Below are 20536 nucleotides of genomic sequence, written 5' to 3'. Positions count from 1 at the left end.
AAACAAAGAAATTCCTTCAAGAATCATTCTTAATTCTGGCATTATTCATAGAAAAGCACCAGAAAATACATGCAAATATGAGCGAAATTTTTTTATTGCTTTCTAATTTAGAGAAACATATGGCCAATGATTTATGAAAAGGAAAGCTGTTGTCATCCGCTATTTAGAAAAAAATGTGTGTCAGTGTCTCGGTCAGAAAAGTGAATGACATTTTTGTTTTGTTTTGTGCGCACTTTATTATTTTATGCCACATTATTATTTTTATTACTATTATTATTAGTAGTAGTAGTAGTAGTACGGGTATCAGCAAGAGTGAAAGGGAAGGTCTACAGCAGTGGTCCCCAACCTTTTTGACAGCAAGGACCACTTTATTAGATGCAAATTTTTCCACGGACCAGTCGGGGGGGGGGGGTTAGTTTTATACACAATTTACATAACATTTCTATTATTATTAAGTTATTAAGCAGTTCACATACGTTTGCAACCCAAGATTTTTCTTCTTTTTTTGCGTATAACAAAGACATATGCTTTGCATTTGCCATTCCAACAGATTGCACATCACAAACATTAACACTGTTATCGTTTTTTCGTGTCTGCCGTTTCTATAGGAGGGTGACAATGAGTTAAATTCCAATGGATGTTTTTCAAATGTTGACAAGCAATAAGCAAAAGGTATCACTAAAAACCACCAAAATCAAAAAGAGCAAAAAAAAAAAACAGTACGAGGAAAGTTCGAAGAAAGATTTTTTTTTACAATGTTTCTGTTTGGAGATCGTTGTGCACAACTGAGCTGCGACCACAGATCTAACTGCTCTGTGGATGATTCGTTCAAGCATTTCAAGGTCACTTCGTTGTAATGAAAGCATCTGCTGAATGTACTTCATAGTAACGCAATTTCTATAGACTCGTGTCATATGGGGAAACTGTCAGGACCATAAAAATACTTTGTTGTAATACTCTCTCACCTCTCTCTCCTCTCTCCGCACCGCTGCAAAGTCCGTCCGCCTGGCATTCTGAAAAGTCTGAGTGAATCTCCGTTGCCGGCAGTTCTCTCGCGGCCTGGCTGTCAGACGGCTGCGGCCCGGTAGTGGGCTGCGGACCAGGAGTTGGGGACCCCTGGTCTACATCACGGTAGGGAGACCAGCTGTGTTATATGGGTTGAAGATGGTGGCACAAGAGACAGAGCTGGAGGTGGCAGAGTTAAAAGATGCTAAGATATGCATTGGGTGTGACAAGGATGGACAGGATTAGAAATGAGGACATTAGAGGGTCAGCTCAAGTTGGGAGACAAAGTCAGAGAGGCGAGATTGCAGTGGTTTGGACAAGTACAGAGGAGAGATGCTGGGTATACTGGGAGAAGGATGTTAAGGATAGAGCTGCCAGGCAGGAGGAGAAGAGGAAGGCCTAAGAGAAGGTTTATGGATGTGGAGAGAGACGACATGTAGGTGATGGGTGTGACACAGCAAGGTCATTAGGACAGGAAGATATGGAAGAAGATGATCCACTGTGGCAACTCCTAACGAGAGCAGCCAAAAGAAGAAGTAGAAGAAGAAGAATAAGTAGTAGTAGTAGTTGTAGTAATATGGGTATAAGCAAGAGTGAAAGAGAAGGTCTACAGGACGGTAGTGAGACCAGGAATGTTATATGGGCTGGAGACTGTGGCACAGGAGACAGAGCTGGAGGTGGCAGAGTTAAAGATGCGAAGATTTGGATTGGGTGTGACAAGGATAGACAGGATTAGAAATGAGGACATTAGAGGGTCAGCTCAAGTTGGGAGACAAAGTCAGAAAGGCGAGATTGCAGTGGTTTGGACAAGTACAGAGGAGAGATGCTGGGTATACTGGGAGAAGGATGTTAAGGATGGAGCTGCCAGGCAGGAGGAGAAGAGGAAGGCCTAAGAGAAGGTTTATGGATGTGGAGAGAGACGACATGCAGGTGATGGGTGTGACAGAGCAAGATCACGAGGACAGGAAGATATGGAAGAAGATGATCCACTGTGGCACCTCCTAACAGGAGCAGCCAAAAGAAGAAGTAGAAGAAGAAGAAGAAGTAGTAGTAGTAGTTGTAGGAATACGGGTATAAGCAAGAGTGAAAGGGAAGGTCTACAGGATGGTAGTGAGACCAGCAATGTTATATGGGCTGGAGACGGTGGCACAGGAGACAGAGCTGGAGGTGGCAGAGTTAAAGATGTTAAGATTTGCATTGGGTGTGACGAGGATGGACAGGATTAGAAATGAGGACATTAAAGGATCAGGTAAAGTTGGACGATTGGGGGACAAAATCAGAGAGGCGAGATTGTGTTAGTTTGGACATGTGCAGAGGAGAGATGCTGGGGATATTGGGAGAAGGATGCTAAGGATAGAGCTGCCAGGGAAGAGGAAAAGAGGAAGGCCTAAGAGAAGATTTATGGATGTGGAGAGAGACGACTTGTAGGTGATGGGTGTGACAGAACAAGATGACGAGGACAGGAAGATATGGAAGAAGATGATCCGCTGTGGCAACCCCTAACAGGAGCAGCCAAAAGAAGAATTAGAAGAAGAAGAATAAGTAGTAGTAGTAGTTGTAGTAATATGGGTATAAACAAGAGCTGGAGGTGGCAGAGTAAAAGATGCTAAGATCTGCATTGGGTGTGACGAGGATGGACACGATTAGAAATGAGGACATTAGAGGGTCAGCTCAAGTTGTACGGTTGGGAGACAAAGTCAGAGAGGCGAGATTGCGTTGTTGTGCACATGTGCAGAGGAGAGATGCTGGGGATATTGGGAGAAGGATGCTAAGGATAGAGCTGCCAGGTAAGAGGAGAAGAGGAAGGCCAAAGAGGAGGTTTATGGATGTGGTGAGAGAGGACATGCAGATAATGGGGGTGATAGAGCAACATGACGAGGATAGGAAGATATGGAGCAAGATGATCCGCTATGGTAACTTCTAATGGTAGCAGCTGAAAGAAGAATAAGTAGAAGAAGAACAATAAGCAGTAGTAGTTGTAGTAGTACAGTCGGCCCTCCTTATCTGTGGGAGTTACTACTACAACAGCTACTACTACTACTACTAATAATAATAATAATAATAAAAATAATAATTCTTTAAATTTATATAGCACATTCCTCACTACTCAAAGTGCTTTACCTAAACATGTGAGAAGCCACTTCAACCACCTCTAATGTGTGGCAACCACCTGGATGATGAGACAGCAGACATTTTTGAGCCAGTACTGTAACGGCCGACCCCTTACCCAGATCGGGAGCTGCACAACCAAGACCTGTGTCCTGGCTTAAAACTTAGGAAGCTAAAGACAACACCAAGTCATACCCCTTACAAGCAGTCTTTTCCCCCAATCAACAATTAAACAGGCAATGCAAGTCAGAGTGGCAAATTAAGTGCAGATATATTGAAAAGTGATAACAAATATATATATCTTGTCACACACGTGCGCATGGGAGGCAGCTAAAGGGCTTGGGTGAGGGCAGTTCCAAGGCATACCGAGATGTGGCAGAGTGCACTGACTCTTTTTCTCCCTTTCCTGTAGACCATTCATGGGAGATCCCACCTGGCCCTCTTGACATCACTTCCGGGACCGAACCAATGGAAGGAGACCTTACCTGTGATGTCACGTCCGGGCTCGAACCTATGGCTGAAGACCTTCATGAGCCCGACCCCTTTGGCCTCACTTCCTGTCTTCCCCCTTAAAAGCCTCCACCTTTTCCCTATTCCCTCAGTTCTGTTTTGGACTCGGTTGTGTGCACATCAGTGCTGTATATAATATTACGACTTTGGCTGCCCCAAACCTTTCTATGACTCTGAGTTGAGTTTGTTACTATATATATATATATATATATATATATATATATATATATATATATATATATATATATATATATATATATATGGTTAAAATAATTTACTGTCAAATAATGCAAAGAGTACGCGACACATGTTTCACCCTAATTCTGGGCTCATCAGGCGTACACACTCACTGCACTCCCTTAAGGGAATCGAACCTCGGACGTCAGCGCTAGAGGCAAAGCCCCTAACGTTGCGCCATGGCGTGTGGTTCGTTCATTTGACAGCATGTAGATCGGGGTAATTACATTCACGGCATTCGTAGTCTGAATCACAATCTGATTGTATGGGTGGTTACCTACCAGGTAACGCTTGTGGTTGGTCAGCAAGTCGGCTAACATCCGCCACATGATCTGCTTCTTGCAACTGAAAGAGGGCACATGGCGGATGTTAGCCGACTTGCTGACCAACCACAAGCGTTATTAGGTAGGTAACCACCCATACAATCAGATTGTGATTCAGACTACGAATGCCGTGAATATACAGTGGTGTGAAAAACTATTTGCCCCCTTCCTGATTTCTTATTCTTTTGCATGTTTGTCACACAAAATATTTCTGATCATCAAACACATTTAACCATTAGTCAAATATAACACAAGTAAACACAAAATGCAGTTTGTAAATGGTGGTTTTTATTATTTAGGGAGAAAAAAAAATCCAAACCTACATGGCCCTGTGTGAAAAAGTAATTGCCCCCTGAACCTAATAACTGGTTGGGCCACCCTTAGCAGCAATAACTGCAATCAAGCGTTTGCGATAACTTGCAATGAGTCTTTTACAGCGCTCTGGAGGAATTTTGGCCCACTCATCTTTGCAAAATTGTTGTAATTCAGCTTTATTTGAGGGTTTTTCTAGCATGAACCGCCTTTTTAAGGTCATGCCATAGCATCTCAATTGGATTCAGGTCAGGACTTTGACTAGGCCACTCCAAAGTTTTCATTTTGTTTTTCTTCAGCCATTCAGAGGTGGATTTGCTGGTGTGTTTTGGGTCATTGTCCTGTTGCAGCACCCAAGATCGCTTCAGCTTGAGTTGACGAACAGATGGCCGGACATTCTCCTTCAGGATTTTTTGGTAGACAGTAGAATTCATGGTTCCATCTATCACAGCAAGCCTTCCAGGTCCTGAAGCAGCAAAACAACCCCAGACCATCACACTACCACCACCATATTTTACTGTTGGTATGATGTTCTTTTTCTGAAATGCTGTGTTCCTTTTACGCCAGATGTAACGGGACATTTGCCTTCCAAAAAGTTCAACTTTTGACTCATCAGTCCACAAGGTATTTTCCCAAAAGTCTTGGCAATCATTGAGATGTTTCTTAGCAAAATTGAGACGAGCCCTAATGTTCTTTTTGCTTAACAGTGGTTTGCGTCTTGGAAATCTGCCATGCAGGCCGTTTTTGCCCAGTCTCTTTCTTATGGTGGAGTCGTGAACACTGACCTTAATTGAGGCAAGTGAGGCCTGCAGTTCTTTAGACGTTGTCCTGGGGTCTTTTGTGACCTCTCGGATGAGTCGTCTCTGCGCTCTTGGGGTAATTTTGGTCGGCCGGCCACTCCTGGGAAGGTTCACCACTGTTCCATGTTTTTGCCATTTGTGGATAATGGCTCTCACTGTGGTTCGCTGGAGTCCCAAAGCTTTAGAAATGGCTTTATAACCTTTACCAGACTGATAGATCTCAATTACTTCTGTTCTCATTTGTTCCTGAATTTCTTTGGATCTTGGCATGATGTCTAGCTTTTGAGGTGCTTTTGGTCTACTTCTCTGTGTCAGGCAGCTCCTATTTAAGTGATTTCTTGATTGAAACAGGTGTGGCAGTAATCAGGCCTAGGGGTGGCTACGGAAATTGAACTCAGGTGTGATACACCACAGTTAGGTTATTTTTTAACAAGGGGGCAATTACTTTTTCACACAGGGCCATGTAGGTTTGGATTTTTTTTCTCCCTAAATAATAAACACCATCATTTAAAAACTGCATTTTGTGTTTACTTGTGTTATATTTGACTAATGGTTAAATGTGTTTGATGATCAGAAACATTTTGTGTGACAAACATGCAAAAGAATAAGAAATCAGGAAGGGGGCAAATAGTTTTTCACACCACTGTATATACTGTATATATATTACTATATATATATAGTGAACGAGGGGCTGAACGCACCCCTAGAAGATGCGGACGCTGCTCCAAAACCCCGTCTTAAACGCTGATACAATGGGAATAAATACAGTTTACCTTCATTTTGCTCCTTTACTTGCTGGACTGGTGCTGCTGCTCTGTCGCGTGATATGCGTCTCGCTCTGCGACTTCGCATACTTAAAAGTCTGAACAGCACCTGTCCTTTTTTGCTCTTTGCTTTGTCTCTCTTTCTCTCTCTCTCTCTCTCTCTCTCCTCCCCCAGACATCCTCAGCTCCTGTTGGGGGTCCCGCTCCTGATGCACACCCCTATGAAGAAGAAGATGTTTGTGTTTACTTTTAATTTAGAGACGGATCTGTCCCCGCTGTCTTCTCATGGAGCTCGTTTTACTTTTGAAAGAGATATATTTTCGTTTGAAGTGTTTGAATAAAAGCTCCTGACTCAGCAATCTCCTGTGTTTCTGTGCATTTCTGTGACCCAAGCATGACAAGATATATATATATATACAAGGACAGACAGGCAATCAATAATATATATATATTGTAGTAGATGAGCAGCACCTCAACCCCTGAAGTGGAAGGATGGGGGAAGGCAGCTGCTTTGGGACACTGGACGCTAGTTGGCAGATTCCCTGTTGCATAGCGGTACCCCTGATTCATGCAGGGCACCATGGGATCTGGAGTTTGGCTTCACAGCCCTGCTGGATGCCTTGGGTGTCTCCAGGAGGTGCTGCAGGGAGACTGGGGAGTCCCTACTGTCCACATATCCCAGAAGTACTCCAAAGTCACAGAGACAAAAGCACAGGCTGATTAAAACCTGAATACTCCAGCTGACCTGGAAGTACTGACAAGTCGCGTGGGAGAAAGAATAGAAGCACTTCTGGGTCAAGGACTATATGAAAGACTGCTGTTAACCCAGCAAGCCAGCCGGAGTTGGGAGGTAATAGGACAGAGATTGCTGGGAGGAGTGGAGGAGAGATTTATGTGCTTTACTGTATTGTTATTGTAGTTATTGCCTGTTTATTGTGATGAAGGTGCTTTGGGACACTATAGAAAGAAGAAATTAAACAACTACTTGGTGTTTTTATCCCATGTCCTGCGTCTGTCCATTGGCAAAAAGGTGGGCAACAGTGACACCAAGCAGCCACTCTATTACAATATACTGTATATACACAATTCCCCACCATCCCAAAGACACAAGTGGAAGTTGCTATATATACAGTAAGTTACCTGTAATGTACGAAAGGCAGGCATTGTATGGAATGCCTGGCATTTTTGGGCAAAGTATGAAATAGCCAAATTATTTTAATATTATATATACTTTCCTCTGCAGTGGGTTGGCACCCTGTCCGGGATTGGTTCCTGCCTTGTGCCCTGTGTTGGCTGGGTTTGGCTCCAGCAGACCCTCGTGACCCTGTGTTCGGATTCAGTGGGTTGGAAAATGGATGGATGGATATACTTTCCCTATGCATTGTATGTAATACGTAGGCATTATATAGAATAACAAATGCTATTTAGGCAAAGTCTCATAAGAGAGTCATAAAAAGGCTTTTATTGAAAAGACATATATGAAACTGAAAGAATTACAAAATAAAGTATAGGACTTTCTTTTTGAGGAAAACAAGAGAAAATAAAATATGAACCTACTTCTTGCCACATGACATTAGAAACGTCATTATCATGAGTATTTTATACTTTGACGGTTTGTCTTTTGGCATTGCATAGAATGCCTAGGAAATGTGTGACATATTAATTGTTTCATACTTTGCAGTCCAATTTTCAGCATTCTACAGTCATATGAAAAAGTTTGAGAACACCTCTCAGCCTGCATAATAATTGACTCTCCTTTTGACAAAACAGATAACAGTGTTATGTCTTTCATTTCCTAGGAATATCTGAGTACTGGGGTGTTTTCCAAGTAAAGACTTTTAGTGAAGCAGAATTTAATTGTATGAAATTAAATCAAATGTGAAAAACTTGCTGCGCACAAATGTGGGTCCCCTTGTCATTTTGCTGATTTGAATGCCTGTCACTGCTCAATGCTGATTACTTACAACACCAAATTGGTTGGATGAGCTCATTAAGCCTTGAACTTCATAGACCGGTGTGTCCTATCATGAACTATAAAGGTATTTAAGGTGGTCAATTACAAGTTGTGCTTCCTTCCCTTTGACTCTCCTCTGAAGAGTGACAGCAAGGGATCCTCTAAGTAACTCTCCAAAGATCTGAAAACACAGATTGTTCAGTTTCATGGTTTAAGGAAAGGCTACAAAAAGCCATCTCAGAGGTTTAAACTGTCAGTTTCAACTGTAAGGAATGGAATCAGGACATGGAAGGCCACTGGTACAGTTGCTGTTAAACCCAGCAGGTCTGGCAGGCCGAGAAAAATACAGGCAACCCACAGATCACCTCCAAAGACCTGCAAGAACATCTTGCTGCAGATGGTGTATCTATACATCGTTCTACAATTCAGCGCATCTGTATGGCAGGGAGATGAGAAAGAAGCCCTTTCTGCACTCACGACACAAACAGAGTTGCTTGTTGTATGCCAATGCTCATTTAGACAAGAAAGATTCATTTTGGAACAAAGTGCTTTGGACTGATGAGAAAATTGAGTTATTTGGTGATAACAAAAAGTGCTTTGCTTGGCGGAAGAAGAACACCGCATTCCAAGAAAAACACCTGCTACCTACTGTCAGATTTGGTGGAGGTTCCATCATGCTGTGGGGCTGTGTGGCTAGTTCAGGGACTGGGGCCCTTGTTAAAGTCGAGGGTCAGATGAATTAGATAGATAGATAGATAGATAGATAGATAGATAGATAGATAGATAGATAGATAGATAGATAGATAGATAGATAGATAGATAGATAGATAGATAGATAGATAGATACTTTATTAATCCCAAGAAGAAATTCACAAAAAAATAAAGTCGTACACGGAGCTGCTGGAAAGGCTGCCATTCTCTGCAGCGCCTGAGACTTTTGTGAAATTCAACTCAATATAAATAAATTCTTCAGGATAATGTTCAAGCATCAGTCGCAAAGTTGAAGTTATGCAGGGGTTGGATATTCCAACAAGACAATGACCCAAAACACAGTTGGAAATCTACAAAGGCATTCATGCAGAGGGAGAAGTACAATGTTCTGGAATGGCCGTCACAGTCCCCTGACTTGAATATCATTGAAAATCTATGGGATGATTTGAAGCAGGCTGTCCATCAAATTGAACTGAACTGGAGAGATTTTATATGAAGAATGGTGAACAAGACCTCCATCCAGAATCAGACACTCATCAGAGGCTATAGGAGGGCAGCGTCTACATTGACTCTACAACAACAACAACATTTATTTATATAGCACATTTTCATACAAAAAGTAGCTCAAAGTGCTTTACATAATGAAGAGAAGAAAAATAAAAGACAAAATAAGAAATTAAAATAAGACAACATTAGTTAACATAGAAAAGGAGTAAGGTCTGATGGCCAGGGTGGACAGAAAAAACAAAAAAAAACTCCAGAAGGCTGGACAAAAAAATAAAATCTGTAGGGGTTCCAGGCCACGAGACCGCCCAGTCCCCTCTGGGCATTCTACCTAACATAAATGAAATAGTCCTCTTTGTAGTTCGGGTTTTTAACGGAGTCACTTGATGCTGATGGTCATACAGACTTCTGGCTTTTAATCCATCCATCATTGTTGGAACATCATGGTGCTTTGGGTAGATGGTGGTGGCACACGCCACCACCAACAGGACACCGGAAAAGGAAACAGAAGAGAGAGTAGGGGTTAGTACAGTTTTTGAATGAATAGTTATTATAGTGAATTGGATATACAGAGTATCAGGATTAAATTACAGTGAAGTTATGAGAAGGCCATGTTACAGTAATGTGTTTTCAGTAGTTTTTTAAAGTGCTCCACTGTATTAGCCTGGCGAATTCCTACTGGCAGGCTATTCCAGATTTTAGGTGCATAACAGCAGAAGGCCGCCTCACCACTTCTTTTAAGTTTTGCTCTTGGAATTCTAAGGAGACACTCAGTTGAGGATCTGAGGTTACGATTTGGAATATAAGGTGTCAGACATTACGATATATAAGCCGGGGCGAGATTATTTAAAGCTTTATAAACCATAAGCAGAATTTTAAAGGCAATTCTGAATGACACAGGTAACCAGTGTAGTGACATCAAAACTGGAGAAATGTGTTCGGATTTTCTTTTCCTGGTAAGGATTCTAGCAGCTGCATTCTGCACTAGTTGCAAACGATTGATGTCTTTTTTGGGTAGACCTGAGAGGAGTGCGTTACAGTAATCTAGCCGACTGAAAGCAAATGCATGAACTAATTTCTCTGCATCTTTCTATGATATTAGAGGTCTAACTTTTGCTATGTTTCTTAGGTGAAAAAATGCTGTCCTAGTGATCTGATGAATATGCGATTTAAAACTCAGATTACAGTCAACGGTTACCCCTAAGCTTTTTACCTCCGTTTTGACTTTTAATCCTAATGCATCCAGTTTATTTCTAATAGCCTCATTGTATCCATTATTGCCAATCACTAAGATTTCGGTTTTTTCTTTATTTAATTTGATTGTCTAGAGGCCAAAAGGAGGCTCAACTAAGTATTGATGTCATATCTCTGTTGGGGTGCCCACATTTATGCACCTGTCTAATTTTGTTATGATGCACATTGCATATTTTATGCTAATCCAATAAACTTAATGTCACTGCTGAAATCCTACTTTGTCCATAAGATATGTCAGATATTACAAGGAAGTTGCTACTTTGAAAGCTCAGCCAATGAGAAACAAAATTCCAAAGAATTAAGAGGGTTTCCCAAACATTTTCATATGACTGTATATATTGCCTAGGCATTCTATACAATGCCTGCCTTTCATACTTTGCTGGTAACATATATACAATTTATAACAAGCAGACAAATATAAGATAATCAAAACAATACAAAGCTCTCCCTTGTCCATAAACAAAAAATGAATAAACGCAGAACACGAAACACAGAACACAGATCAAAAACAAACTGCAACGAATGGATGATATGGAGTGAGTCCAAAGTAATGAATGTCCTGAATTAAATGAAATACTGTTCGAATGCTAGGTGTACTCCTTCCCGAAATAACTCAAAATGATCTCACTGTGTGAGTCCTCAGCAGTGGTTGATATAAATCCAAACCCCGGGGTTTCTCTGCACTGGCTGACGTACTGATGATCCGGTCAATGAAAAAAGCAGATGGTAAGGTTGTGCAATGAAACATAAACGATGATTTTGTGCAATGAATGCAAAATGGCTCCTGTCTCCTCTTGATCTCTTCCCCTGATCCTTCCCTTCTCTGGTTTAAATAAAAATATCTCGGATGAAACTGGTGTGTCAACAGGAAATAGCAGTGTTGGGGTCGCTGTCTCCCTGCATCATCCTTCCCCGTTTGTTTCCCGGGGACAACATTTACATAGACACACAATGGATTTAAATGGGACAATGCAAAAAAGGCGCGACTCGGCACATGACACACATCAAATATCTACTATCATGTAGCCTCGCTGCAGTACACCCACCACACATTAGCTGTTAGGTGGTGAAGGGGCAAGAGAGAATGCCAAGGAGAGACAAGGGATGATTAGGGGGGCAGAACTACTATGCCAACCTTGGGAATCAGGATACACCCTACTCCTTACACAGGATGTCCAGGGATCTTTAATGAGAGTCAGGTCTCATCCGAAGAACAGTGACATTTTAACAGCACAGAGTCCCCATCTCTGCACTTGGGGCATTGTGATCTACATTGAGATCTTAGAAGCTTTTCCTTGATGGTCTCCCATTCAAGTGCTGGCCAGGCCCGACCAGGCTTAGCTTCAGGTGAATTGTTCTGAAGTGGAGGTGGCATGGCTGCTGGACTTTGATGCAATTATTGAAGAGCGTTTTGAGTTTTTATTTTAAAACTACATCAGGCAATTAACTGACAGTATTTAACACTGGAATTTTTTTTTTAAAGAATATTGTAGCGTTGTTGCCGATAGCTGCAATGGCTGGCGTCTCTGCCCTTTACATGGTTCTTTGAGGTGCCTCACTGTCCTTCAAAGGCCTGCTCGCCTTTTGCTGCACTAATTGACATTGTTCTCCTCTCTTGCTAAATGAATCTCAGCTTTAATTTTTTACATCTAAGATGTCTCACTTAAAGGTTTTCCAATGTGTGTCTGTCACAAATGTATATATAAACACAGTGAACTCCAGTTTCTGTATTCCATCTTACCTGAAGAAGGGGCCTGAGTTGCCTCGAAAGCCTGCATATTGTAATCTTTTTAGTTTACCAGTAAAAGGTGTCATTTTGCTTGACTTCTCACTACATCCATAATGGCTAACACGGTACAACACTCTAGTACTAAAAACTGCATCCCGCAGTTTACTACCAGTATGTAACATTGGAATTGTTTTTTGTTAAAGAATATTGTAGCGTCATTGCTGCAATGGTTGACATCTCTGCCCTTTACGTGGCTCTTTCAGGTTCCTCACTGTCCTTGCTTGCTTTTTGGTGCACTAGTTGGAAAAGCATGTGCCCCTGCAGGCTTGCCATTTATTTTGGCGCCCCTGCCGCTGGCAATGTAATACTTTGGTGACTCGTCATTGCCTGATGTAACTTGTCAGCACCATTACATAACCCATCACCTGCTGAAGTCATTGTCCCCTCCTTGCAACAGAGCAAAAACTCAATGAAACAGTAGCATGTGTGTGTATAGGTGTCCCCATCATTGCACTGGGGCATTGGGATCCACATTCAGAGCACAGGGTGAGTGCCCCCTGCTGGCCTCACCAACACCACTTCCAGCAGCAACCTAAGCTTTTCCTAGATGGTCTCCGATCCAGGGACTCACCGGGTTTGAACACACTTAGCTTTAGGTAGATGACCTCTTCTTAAGTGCATGTGATGTGGCTGCTGGTGGTTACTGCTACTATTGCTTATTATTTGGCTAAGTACTGGCCAGACCGGACCAGGCTTAGCTTCAGGTGACTTGTTCTGAAGTACAGGTGGCATGGCTGCTGGACTTTTACACAATTATTGAAGAACATTTTTACCTTTGTTTAAAAACTCACTCAAACAGTAGCGTGTGTGCACAGTGTCCCCATCACTGCACTGGGGCATTGGGATCCACATTCAGAGCACAGGGTGAGCGCCCACTGCTGGTCTCACCAATCCCTCTTCCAGAAGCAACCTAAGCTTTTCCTGGTTGGTCTCCCATCCAAGGACTTGCCGGGCCTAAACACACTTATCATCAGCTGGATGACCTCTTCTGAAGTGCATATGATGTGGCTGCTGGTGGTTACTGCTACTATTACATATTATTTGGCTAAGTACTGGCCAGGCCGGACCAGGCTTAGCTTCAGGTGACTTGTTCTGAAATACAGGTGGCATGGCTGCTGGACTTTTACACAATCTTTGAAGAACATTTTTACCTTTGTTTAAAAACTCACTGAAACAGTAGCGTGTGTGCACAGTGCCCCCATCACTGCACTTGGGCATTGGGATCCACATTCAGAGCACAGGGTGAGTGCCCACTGCGGGTCTCACCAATCCCTCTTCCAGAAGCTTTTTCTGGTTGGTTTCCCATCCAAGGACTCGCCAGGCCTAAACACACTTAGCTTCAGGTGGATGACCTCTTCTGAAGTGCATGTGATGTGGCTGCTTGTGGTTACTTGTCTATTGCTTATTATTTGGCTAAGTACTGGTCAGTTCCAACCCTGTTTAGCTTCAGGTGACTTGTTCTGAAGTGCAGGTGGCATGGCTATTGGATTATATTAGATTAGATTAGATTAGATAAACCTTTATTAATCCCACGGGGAAATTCAAAAACACATAGCAGCAGAAACATAAAAACAAAGGATTTAGATTCATAGGACAAATAATACAACCTATCAACAAAAACAACTAAATAAATAAATAAACTTAATGAGCACATTGAAAGCAAGCACGGAATTTACTAATAGCCGTGGGCAGCAAAGACCCCCAGAGGTGCTTCTTAGCACATTATGATGGAATGAGCCTGTGGCTAAAAGAGAAAGCGCCTCCTGGATGGGATGGAGAGAACTTTTCAGTTTGACATCCAATTTTGGCCCCCATCCTCTTTTTCATAACCGCTTCCAATGTGTCCAGGGTTTGTCCTGTGATGTTGCAGGCTTTCCTGTTCAGTGTTGTGCTTCTTTTGTGCTCAGGTTGCTTCCCCAGGAGACTGCAACACAGGCACCACACTGGCTACTATGCACTGGTAGAACATTTACAGCAGCTTGCTGCACACATCAGAAGACCTGAGTCTCCTTATGAAATGCAGTCTTCTCTGGCCCTTCTTGTCAGAGCAGTGTAGCTCTGCACCAATTTCATGCCCTCTCCCTGAATGGTGTCTGGTCTCAGATGCTCCTTGGCACACTCAAACTCCACCACCAGCTCTTTTGTTTTGCTGATGTTTAGTTGCAGGTTGTTGTCCCTGCACCACAAGACAAAGTCCTCCACAACCTTCCTTCACTCTGACTCATCTCCATTATAAACACAGGCTATGATGGAAAGTCATCTGAATATTTTGGTAGATGGTAAGTGCTAGGATTGTGCTGAAAGTCTGTGATGTAGAGGAGTAAACAGGAAGGGTGACAAGACAGTTCCATGAGGTGCTCCAGTGTTACACACCACCATTTCTGACACACAGTCCCTCAGCCTCACAACCTGCTGTCTGTTGGTCACGAAGCCCATGATCCAGGAGGTTATGGGGATATCAACATTCAAAGTCTTAAATAATTTATATTATTATATTTTTATTGTTGTCTATAGCTCAATAAATGTCCTCCACATTTCCAGCCTAATAATGACAGCTTTAAAATACAAACAACCAACACAAGAATACAGTGGCGTATATTAAATATAACATCAGATGATAGACAGAAGTAATAGATATCAGTTCTGCTCATGCAGTAGTCAGCCTGAGCAGCTGGTGAGTAGCCTTATGACCCGGGGATAAAAGAGACAGCTCTGTGTTTAATGGGGCGAGTGCTAATGCTCCTGAAAAGTGACTGTGCAGAGTGGCTGTGGTCTTTAATAATACTTGGAACTTGGAAGTAGTTGTAGAGAGACAAGTGCTGCTTGGTTTTTAAAGGCTGAAATCAAATAAACCGTTAGAATAAAAGTAACAAGATACTGTAAACATGTACAGCATATGAGCTATATGATTTGTGGCCTTAAGGGGCACTCGTGCTGTTCCCCCGACCCAAAAGAAGACTTGAATGTTCACTATATTGTCATGGTTTGTGATTTCAAAGAAGTTAATGTGATAGATAGATAGATAGATAGATAGATAGATAGATAGATAGATAGATAGATAGATAGATAGATAGATAGATAGATAGATAGATGTGAAAGACACTAGATAGATAGATAGATAGATAGATAGATAGATAGATAGATAGATAGATAGATAGATAGATAGATAGATAGATAGATAGATAGATAGATAGATAGATAGATAGATAGATAGATAGATAGATAGATAGATAGATAGATAGATAGGCCATCAAGCTGCCTCCTCCATTGGCCGTCCCACAGCTGACTCAGCGCTGGGCCAGCCAATCCGATGAAAGGAACCTTCTACCCAATGATTCCTGCAATCCTCCATCAGGGATGACTTTACCTTAGGCAGACAAAACACCATGGCAGGTGGGCAGGGGCACCAAGTGCCACATCTGAGTACCGAGAAGAGAAACAGAATAGGTGAGGGTTAGTATAAAAATTCTAACTATCATTTTACTTATGTTTTAGTGCTAATGACTAACAACAGAGATGCAGTCTGTACAGTTAATCAGCAGCTCTAGTCAGGGTGTGCTGAACTGAAGTCGTGAGTCTTCAGCCGGGATTTGAAAGCTGAGAATGAAGGGCACTATATGATAGATAGATAGATAGATAGATAGATAGATAGATAGATAGATAGATAGATAGATAGATAGATAGATAGATAGATAGATAGATAGATAGATAGATAGATAGATAGATAGATAGATAGATAGATAGATAGATAACATGTGGAAAAGCCATTTGTTGCTCACATTAACAAAAAACCCCAAAATTAATATAAATTTCAAACCACATCAAAACGACAACTGTATATTCTTAAGAAAATCATAATTACAATTACTGTAACATAGAAAAAATTTAACCCACACAATTTTAAATAATTGAATTACATCTACTGTGCAGAGAGTACAGTGTTCTTATCTCCCCTCACAGTTAACACATTGAACACTGAGAGATGCTCCCACTGATGATATAACATAACAAAATAAACAGATTGTGTAAATGCAACTGGGAAACATACGGCATAACGACTATTATCAGGATTTGGTGACGCACCAAATAAATAAAAGTAGTATTTCAAGACAACCAGTTACAATAATAACCGTGGAACAGAAAAATGCTTCAGTATTTATTAGTATGACAAGAGGTCCGTGGCAATGTGCAATTTTTAAATAAATGATTGGGTCCCGGAGCATGCAAGCTCTCAAACAGGTGTGGGGGTGTGCAGGCTGGTGCTGTTCTGAGGTTGATTGGGGTGATTGGCTGATGGTGTATTCATGTACAAACACGAGTGGATCAGTCAGGTTCCACATTCACACCATGGAGTAGGTAGAGGGCAACACCTGAACTCAGTCAGACAATACAAAGGGAGCCTTTATGGCTGAGAGGAGAGGAGATTAGAAACAAAAAGGAAAATCAAATCTAAGAGAGAATGGAGGTTACTGGAAAAGACAGATGCAGTTTCATCAGGAAAGGAGGCAGGTGGTTGGGGCTATGCACTCGTGGCAGGCCTGCACTTGTGTGAGAGGGTGGAGAAGGGGAGCTCCTTAGAGCAATACAGAGGAGCAGGAGCAGCCCCGTTGTATGGCATCACCCTCTTGATGCCAACAAACTGGCTAGGATTCAGCAGGGAATCCTACAGATGTTGACAGATTGATAGTAAGACCCCAAACCCGGGATAAGCGGAAGACTGCAACTGTCGGCGGGCATCTCCACACACTGCAAGATCCTAATGGGATAAGCTGGAGATACACCAGACTTTAGAAAGATGCACTAGGGATTGTGTTTATTTTAAAGGGATGGACAGATTCCTGCCATCTTTTATCTCATCTTTTATTGGATTTATTTACAGTATTTGGATTTTAACCTCTCCATATCACATTACTTTTATGTATTTATTTTAGTGCTGGGCAGCAATTAAATTTTTTAATCGTGATTAATCACATGATTGTCTGCGATTAATCACAATTAATCACAGACAATCACAACAATCACATTGTGCATTTGGTTTGCAAACACTTTAAACAAACAAGGTGCTTTTTAACAGCAGTATTCCCTTTACATACTAGCAGTTAAAATATTTCTTGTAAATCTCAAATTAAACATTCATGTAATCAAATTAAATATAAAACCAAAGCTATTTGCCCCTGCTGGGGCATTAACGTTTTATCTACTTTGTTACCCTCAGTGTCCAGAGCCACGATCACAACATTATAACCTTCCGAGCAACAGCAAGTTAACATTTCTAAATCTCTCTTCTTTTTTATCTGAACAGATACAGGCAGAAACATTTTCTTTTATCAGGGAGCAGCATAAACAGTCATATGTTCAGTAGCAACTCTTTAAGGACTAATATTTTTTCCAAAAAACTCAATTTTCTGAAAAGTACACAAAGCGATGGTTTCACATGTAAATCAAAATAAAACTACTCTTGCTTCCTGTTGTGCCTGCTGTCGGCACCTGTTTGCAGTTTGTGGCGGTTCGACAGCCAGCAGGAATGTACGGTGGGCTGGCAGTCCTTGTGAGACGGGTGCACGGGAGTGGCAGTTGCAGTGAGACGCAAAATGGTTTGTACCTCCTGTCATCGTAAGTGTCTGTCCTCCCAGGAGAACGTTGCCATCAGTGCATCAGCTACATGAACGTGTTCAGCACCACGATCAGCTGGGGACCCACCTTTTAGGAATGGGTCTCTTTGAATTTTACAATAGGGCTGGGGAGAAGTGCCTCAAACCAGTTTGGCCAGTGTTTCTCTGCTCAAGTTTCTCTGTCAACCCGCACACAAAGCCAGGCTGCCTAACTGCCAAGCTTTACCTTAACACATGGTTTGGGGTGGCAGATGTGAAGATGTTCTATCCCTCCATTGGTCTGAAGTATGGCTGTTTGGAACTGGCCTGTATCAGAAGCCTTTAAGTACCATGACGTCCTATTGGCTCTAGGGGGCTTGGACAGAAACTCTATAAATTTGCTCACTCCCTCACTTTCTCTCTCTCTTACCAAACTGCTGAATGAGCATCTCACACCATGAACTGAAACGGACAACACAATGAAGAGCACAGCTCAGCAGCCATATTGAGACAGGCCTGTTCTGAAGAAAGCTGACCACAAAATGACACCTTAACTAGAGACATTTTAAGTAACTAACAAGTCTGTGTGCCGCCTGAAACTACACATCAGCATTTATCAGGTTGTATGGTTGCCAATATTCAAATGTACTTTGCATATTATTATTATTTTTGAATATTATCAATAATACATTATTTAAATTGTAACTTAACTCCTGCTTGTCTTCTACTACACCTAATTGCCTGAGGTTATAGATGTAGAAGGGAGAAGTTATATGGTACAATACCATATAAACCACCCTAACCCACTCTCACCTCAGAGTACTGCACCCTCCACCCATTCTTCTGCTGATACCAGCATAGGAGAGAGTTTACCCCCACCCACAATTACAGCAGCGCAGGTGAGCAGAGAGCTGAGGAGACTTTGTGCCAGCAAAGCAGTGGGTCCAGATAGAGTATCGCCACGACTGCTGAAGGCCTGTGCGTTGGAGCTGGGGAGCCCTCTACAGCGCATCTTCAACCTGAGCCTGGAACAGGGGAGAATCCCAAGGCTTTGGAAAACATCTTGCATCACCCCAGTCCCAAAGATATCACGTCCTAGTGAGCTGAATGACTTCCGGCCTGTCGCTCTGACGTCACATGTGATGAAGACCATGGAGTGGCTGCTGCTTCACCAGCTAAGGTCACAGGTCCACCACGCCCTCTACCCTCTGCAGTTTGCATACTAGGAGAAGGTGGGAGCGGAGGATGCCATCATCTACATGCTACACCGATCCCTCTCCCACTTGGACAGAGGAAGTGGTGCTGTAAGAATTATGTTTCTAGACTTCTCTAGCGCCTTCAACACCATCCAACCTATGCTCCTTAGGGAAAAGCTGACAGAGATGGGAGTAGATTCATACCTGGTGGCATGTATCGTGGACTATCTTACAGACAGACCTCAGTATGTGCGTCTCGGGAACTGCAGATCTGACATTGTGGTCAGCAGCACAGGAACGCAGCAGGGGCTGTACTTTCTCTGGTCCTGTTCAGCCTATATACATCGGACTTCCAATACAACTCGGATTCCTGTCACGTGCAAAAGTTTGCTGACGATACTGCTATCGTGGGCTACATCAGGAATGGGCAGAAGGAGGAGTATAGGAACTTAATCAAGGACTTTGTTAAATGGTGTGACTCAGACCACCTACAACTGAACACCAGCAAAAAAAAGGAGATGGTGGTGAATTTTAGGAGGACCAGGCCCCTCCTGGACCCCGTGATCATCAGAGGTGAGTGTGTGCAGAGGGTGCAAACCTATAAATACCTGGGAGTGCAGCTGGATGATAAATTGGACTGAACTGCCAATACTGATGCTCTGTGCAAGAGAGGATAGAGCCGACTATTCTTCCTTAGAAGGCTGGCGTCCTTCAACATCTGCAATAAGATGCTGCAGATGTTCTATCAGACGGTTGTGGCGAGCACCTTCTTCTACGCGGTGGTGTGCTGGGGAAGCAGTATAAAGAAGAGGGGCGCCTCACGCCTGGACAAACTGGTGAGGAAGGCAGGCTCTATTGTAGGCACAGAGCTGTACAGTTTGACATCCGTGGCAGAGTGACGAGCGCTGAGCAGACTCCTGTCAATCATGGAGAATCCACTGCATCCACTAAACAGGATCATCTCCAGACAGAGGAGCAGCTTCAGTGACAGACTGCTGTCACTGTCCTGGTCCATGACAGACTGAGGAGATCGTTCCTCCCCCAAACTATGCGACTCTTCAATTCCACCCGGGGGGGTAAACGTTAACATTATACAAAGATATTGTCTGTCTGTTATCACTCTTTAATTTAATATTGTTCTTTATCAGTATGCTGCTGCTGGAGTATGTGAATTTCCCCTTGGGATTAATAAAGTATCTATCTATCTATCTATCTATCTATCTATCTATCTATCTATCTATCTATCTATCTATCTATCTATCTATCTATCTATCTATCTATCTATCTATCTATCTATCTATCTATCTATCTATCTATACAGTGGAAAGTCTGTGAGATTTGAGGCATTCTGCAAAGGCTACAAACGAATAATACAAAAGGGGAAAGTAGAGCAATATAATACTCTACTAAGACAAAACAGGACACGATCAGCTGATGCTGATACCTCACTTTCGTTTCGTCGAGAACTTGCGTATGC

At 42.4% G+C, this 20536-nt stretch overlaps 1 protein-coding gene across 1 annotated transcript in view; it reads left to right on the top strand.

The window, feature by feature from the left end:
• The window catches only part of LOC127528437 (uncharacterized), a 463783-nt gene extending 443948 nt beyond the window's left edge, over window positions 1-19835 (top strand). Inside the window, exon 2 of the mRNA XM_051929306.1 lies at window positions 19633-19835. Within this exon, the coding sequence (XP_051785266.1) occupies window positions 19633-19700 (68 nt within the window). The 3' untranslated portion in view covers window positions 19701-19835. The remainder of the gene's footprint in view (window positions 1-19632) is intronic.
• Window positions 19836-20536: the final 701 nt, after the last annotated feature.

This window comes from Erpetoichthys calabaricus, chromosome 6, assembly GCF_900747795.2.
Source record: "Erpetoichthys calabaricus chromosome 6, fErpCal1.3, whole genome shotgun sequence".
NCBI lineage: Eukaryota > Metazoa > Chordata > Cladistia > Polypteriformes > Polypteridae > Erpetoichthys > Erpetoichthys calabaricus.
This window is presented reverse-complemented; position numbering and strand designations above follow the sequence as displayed.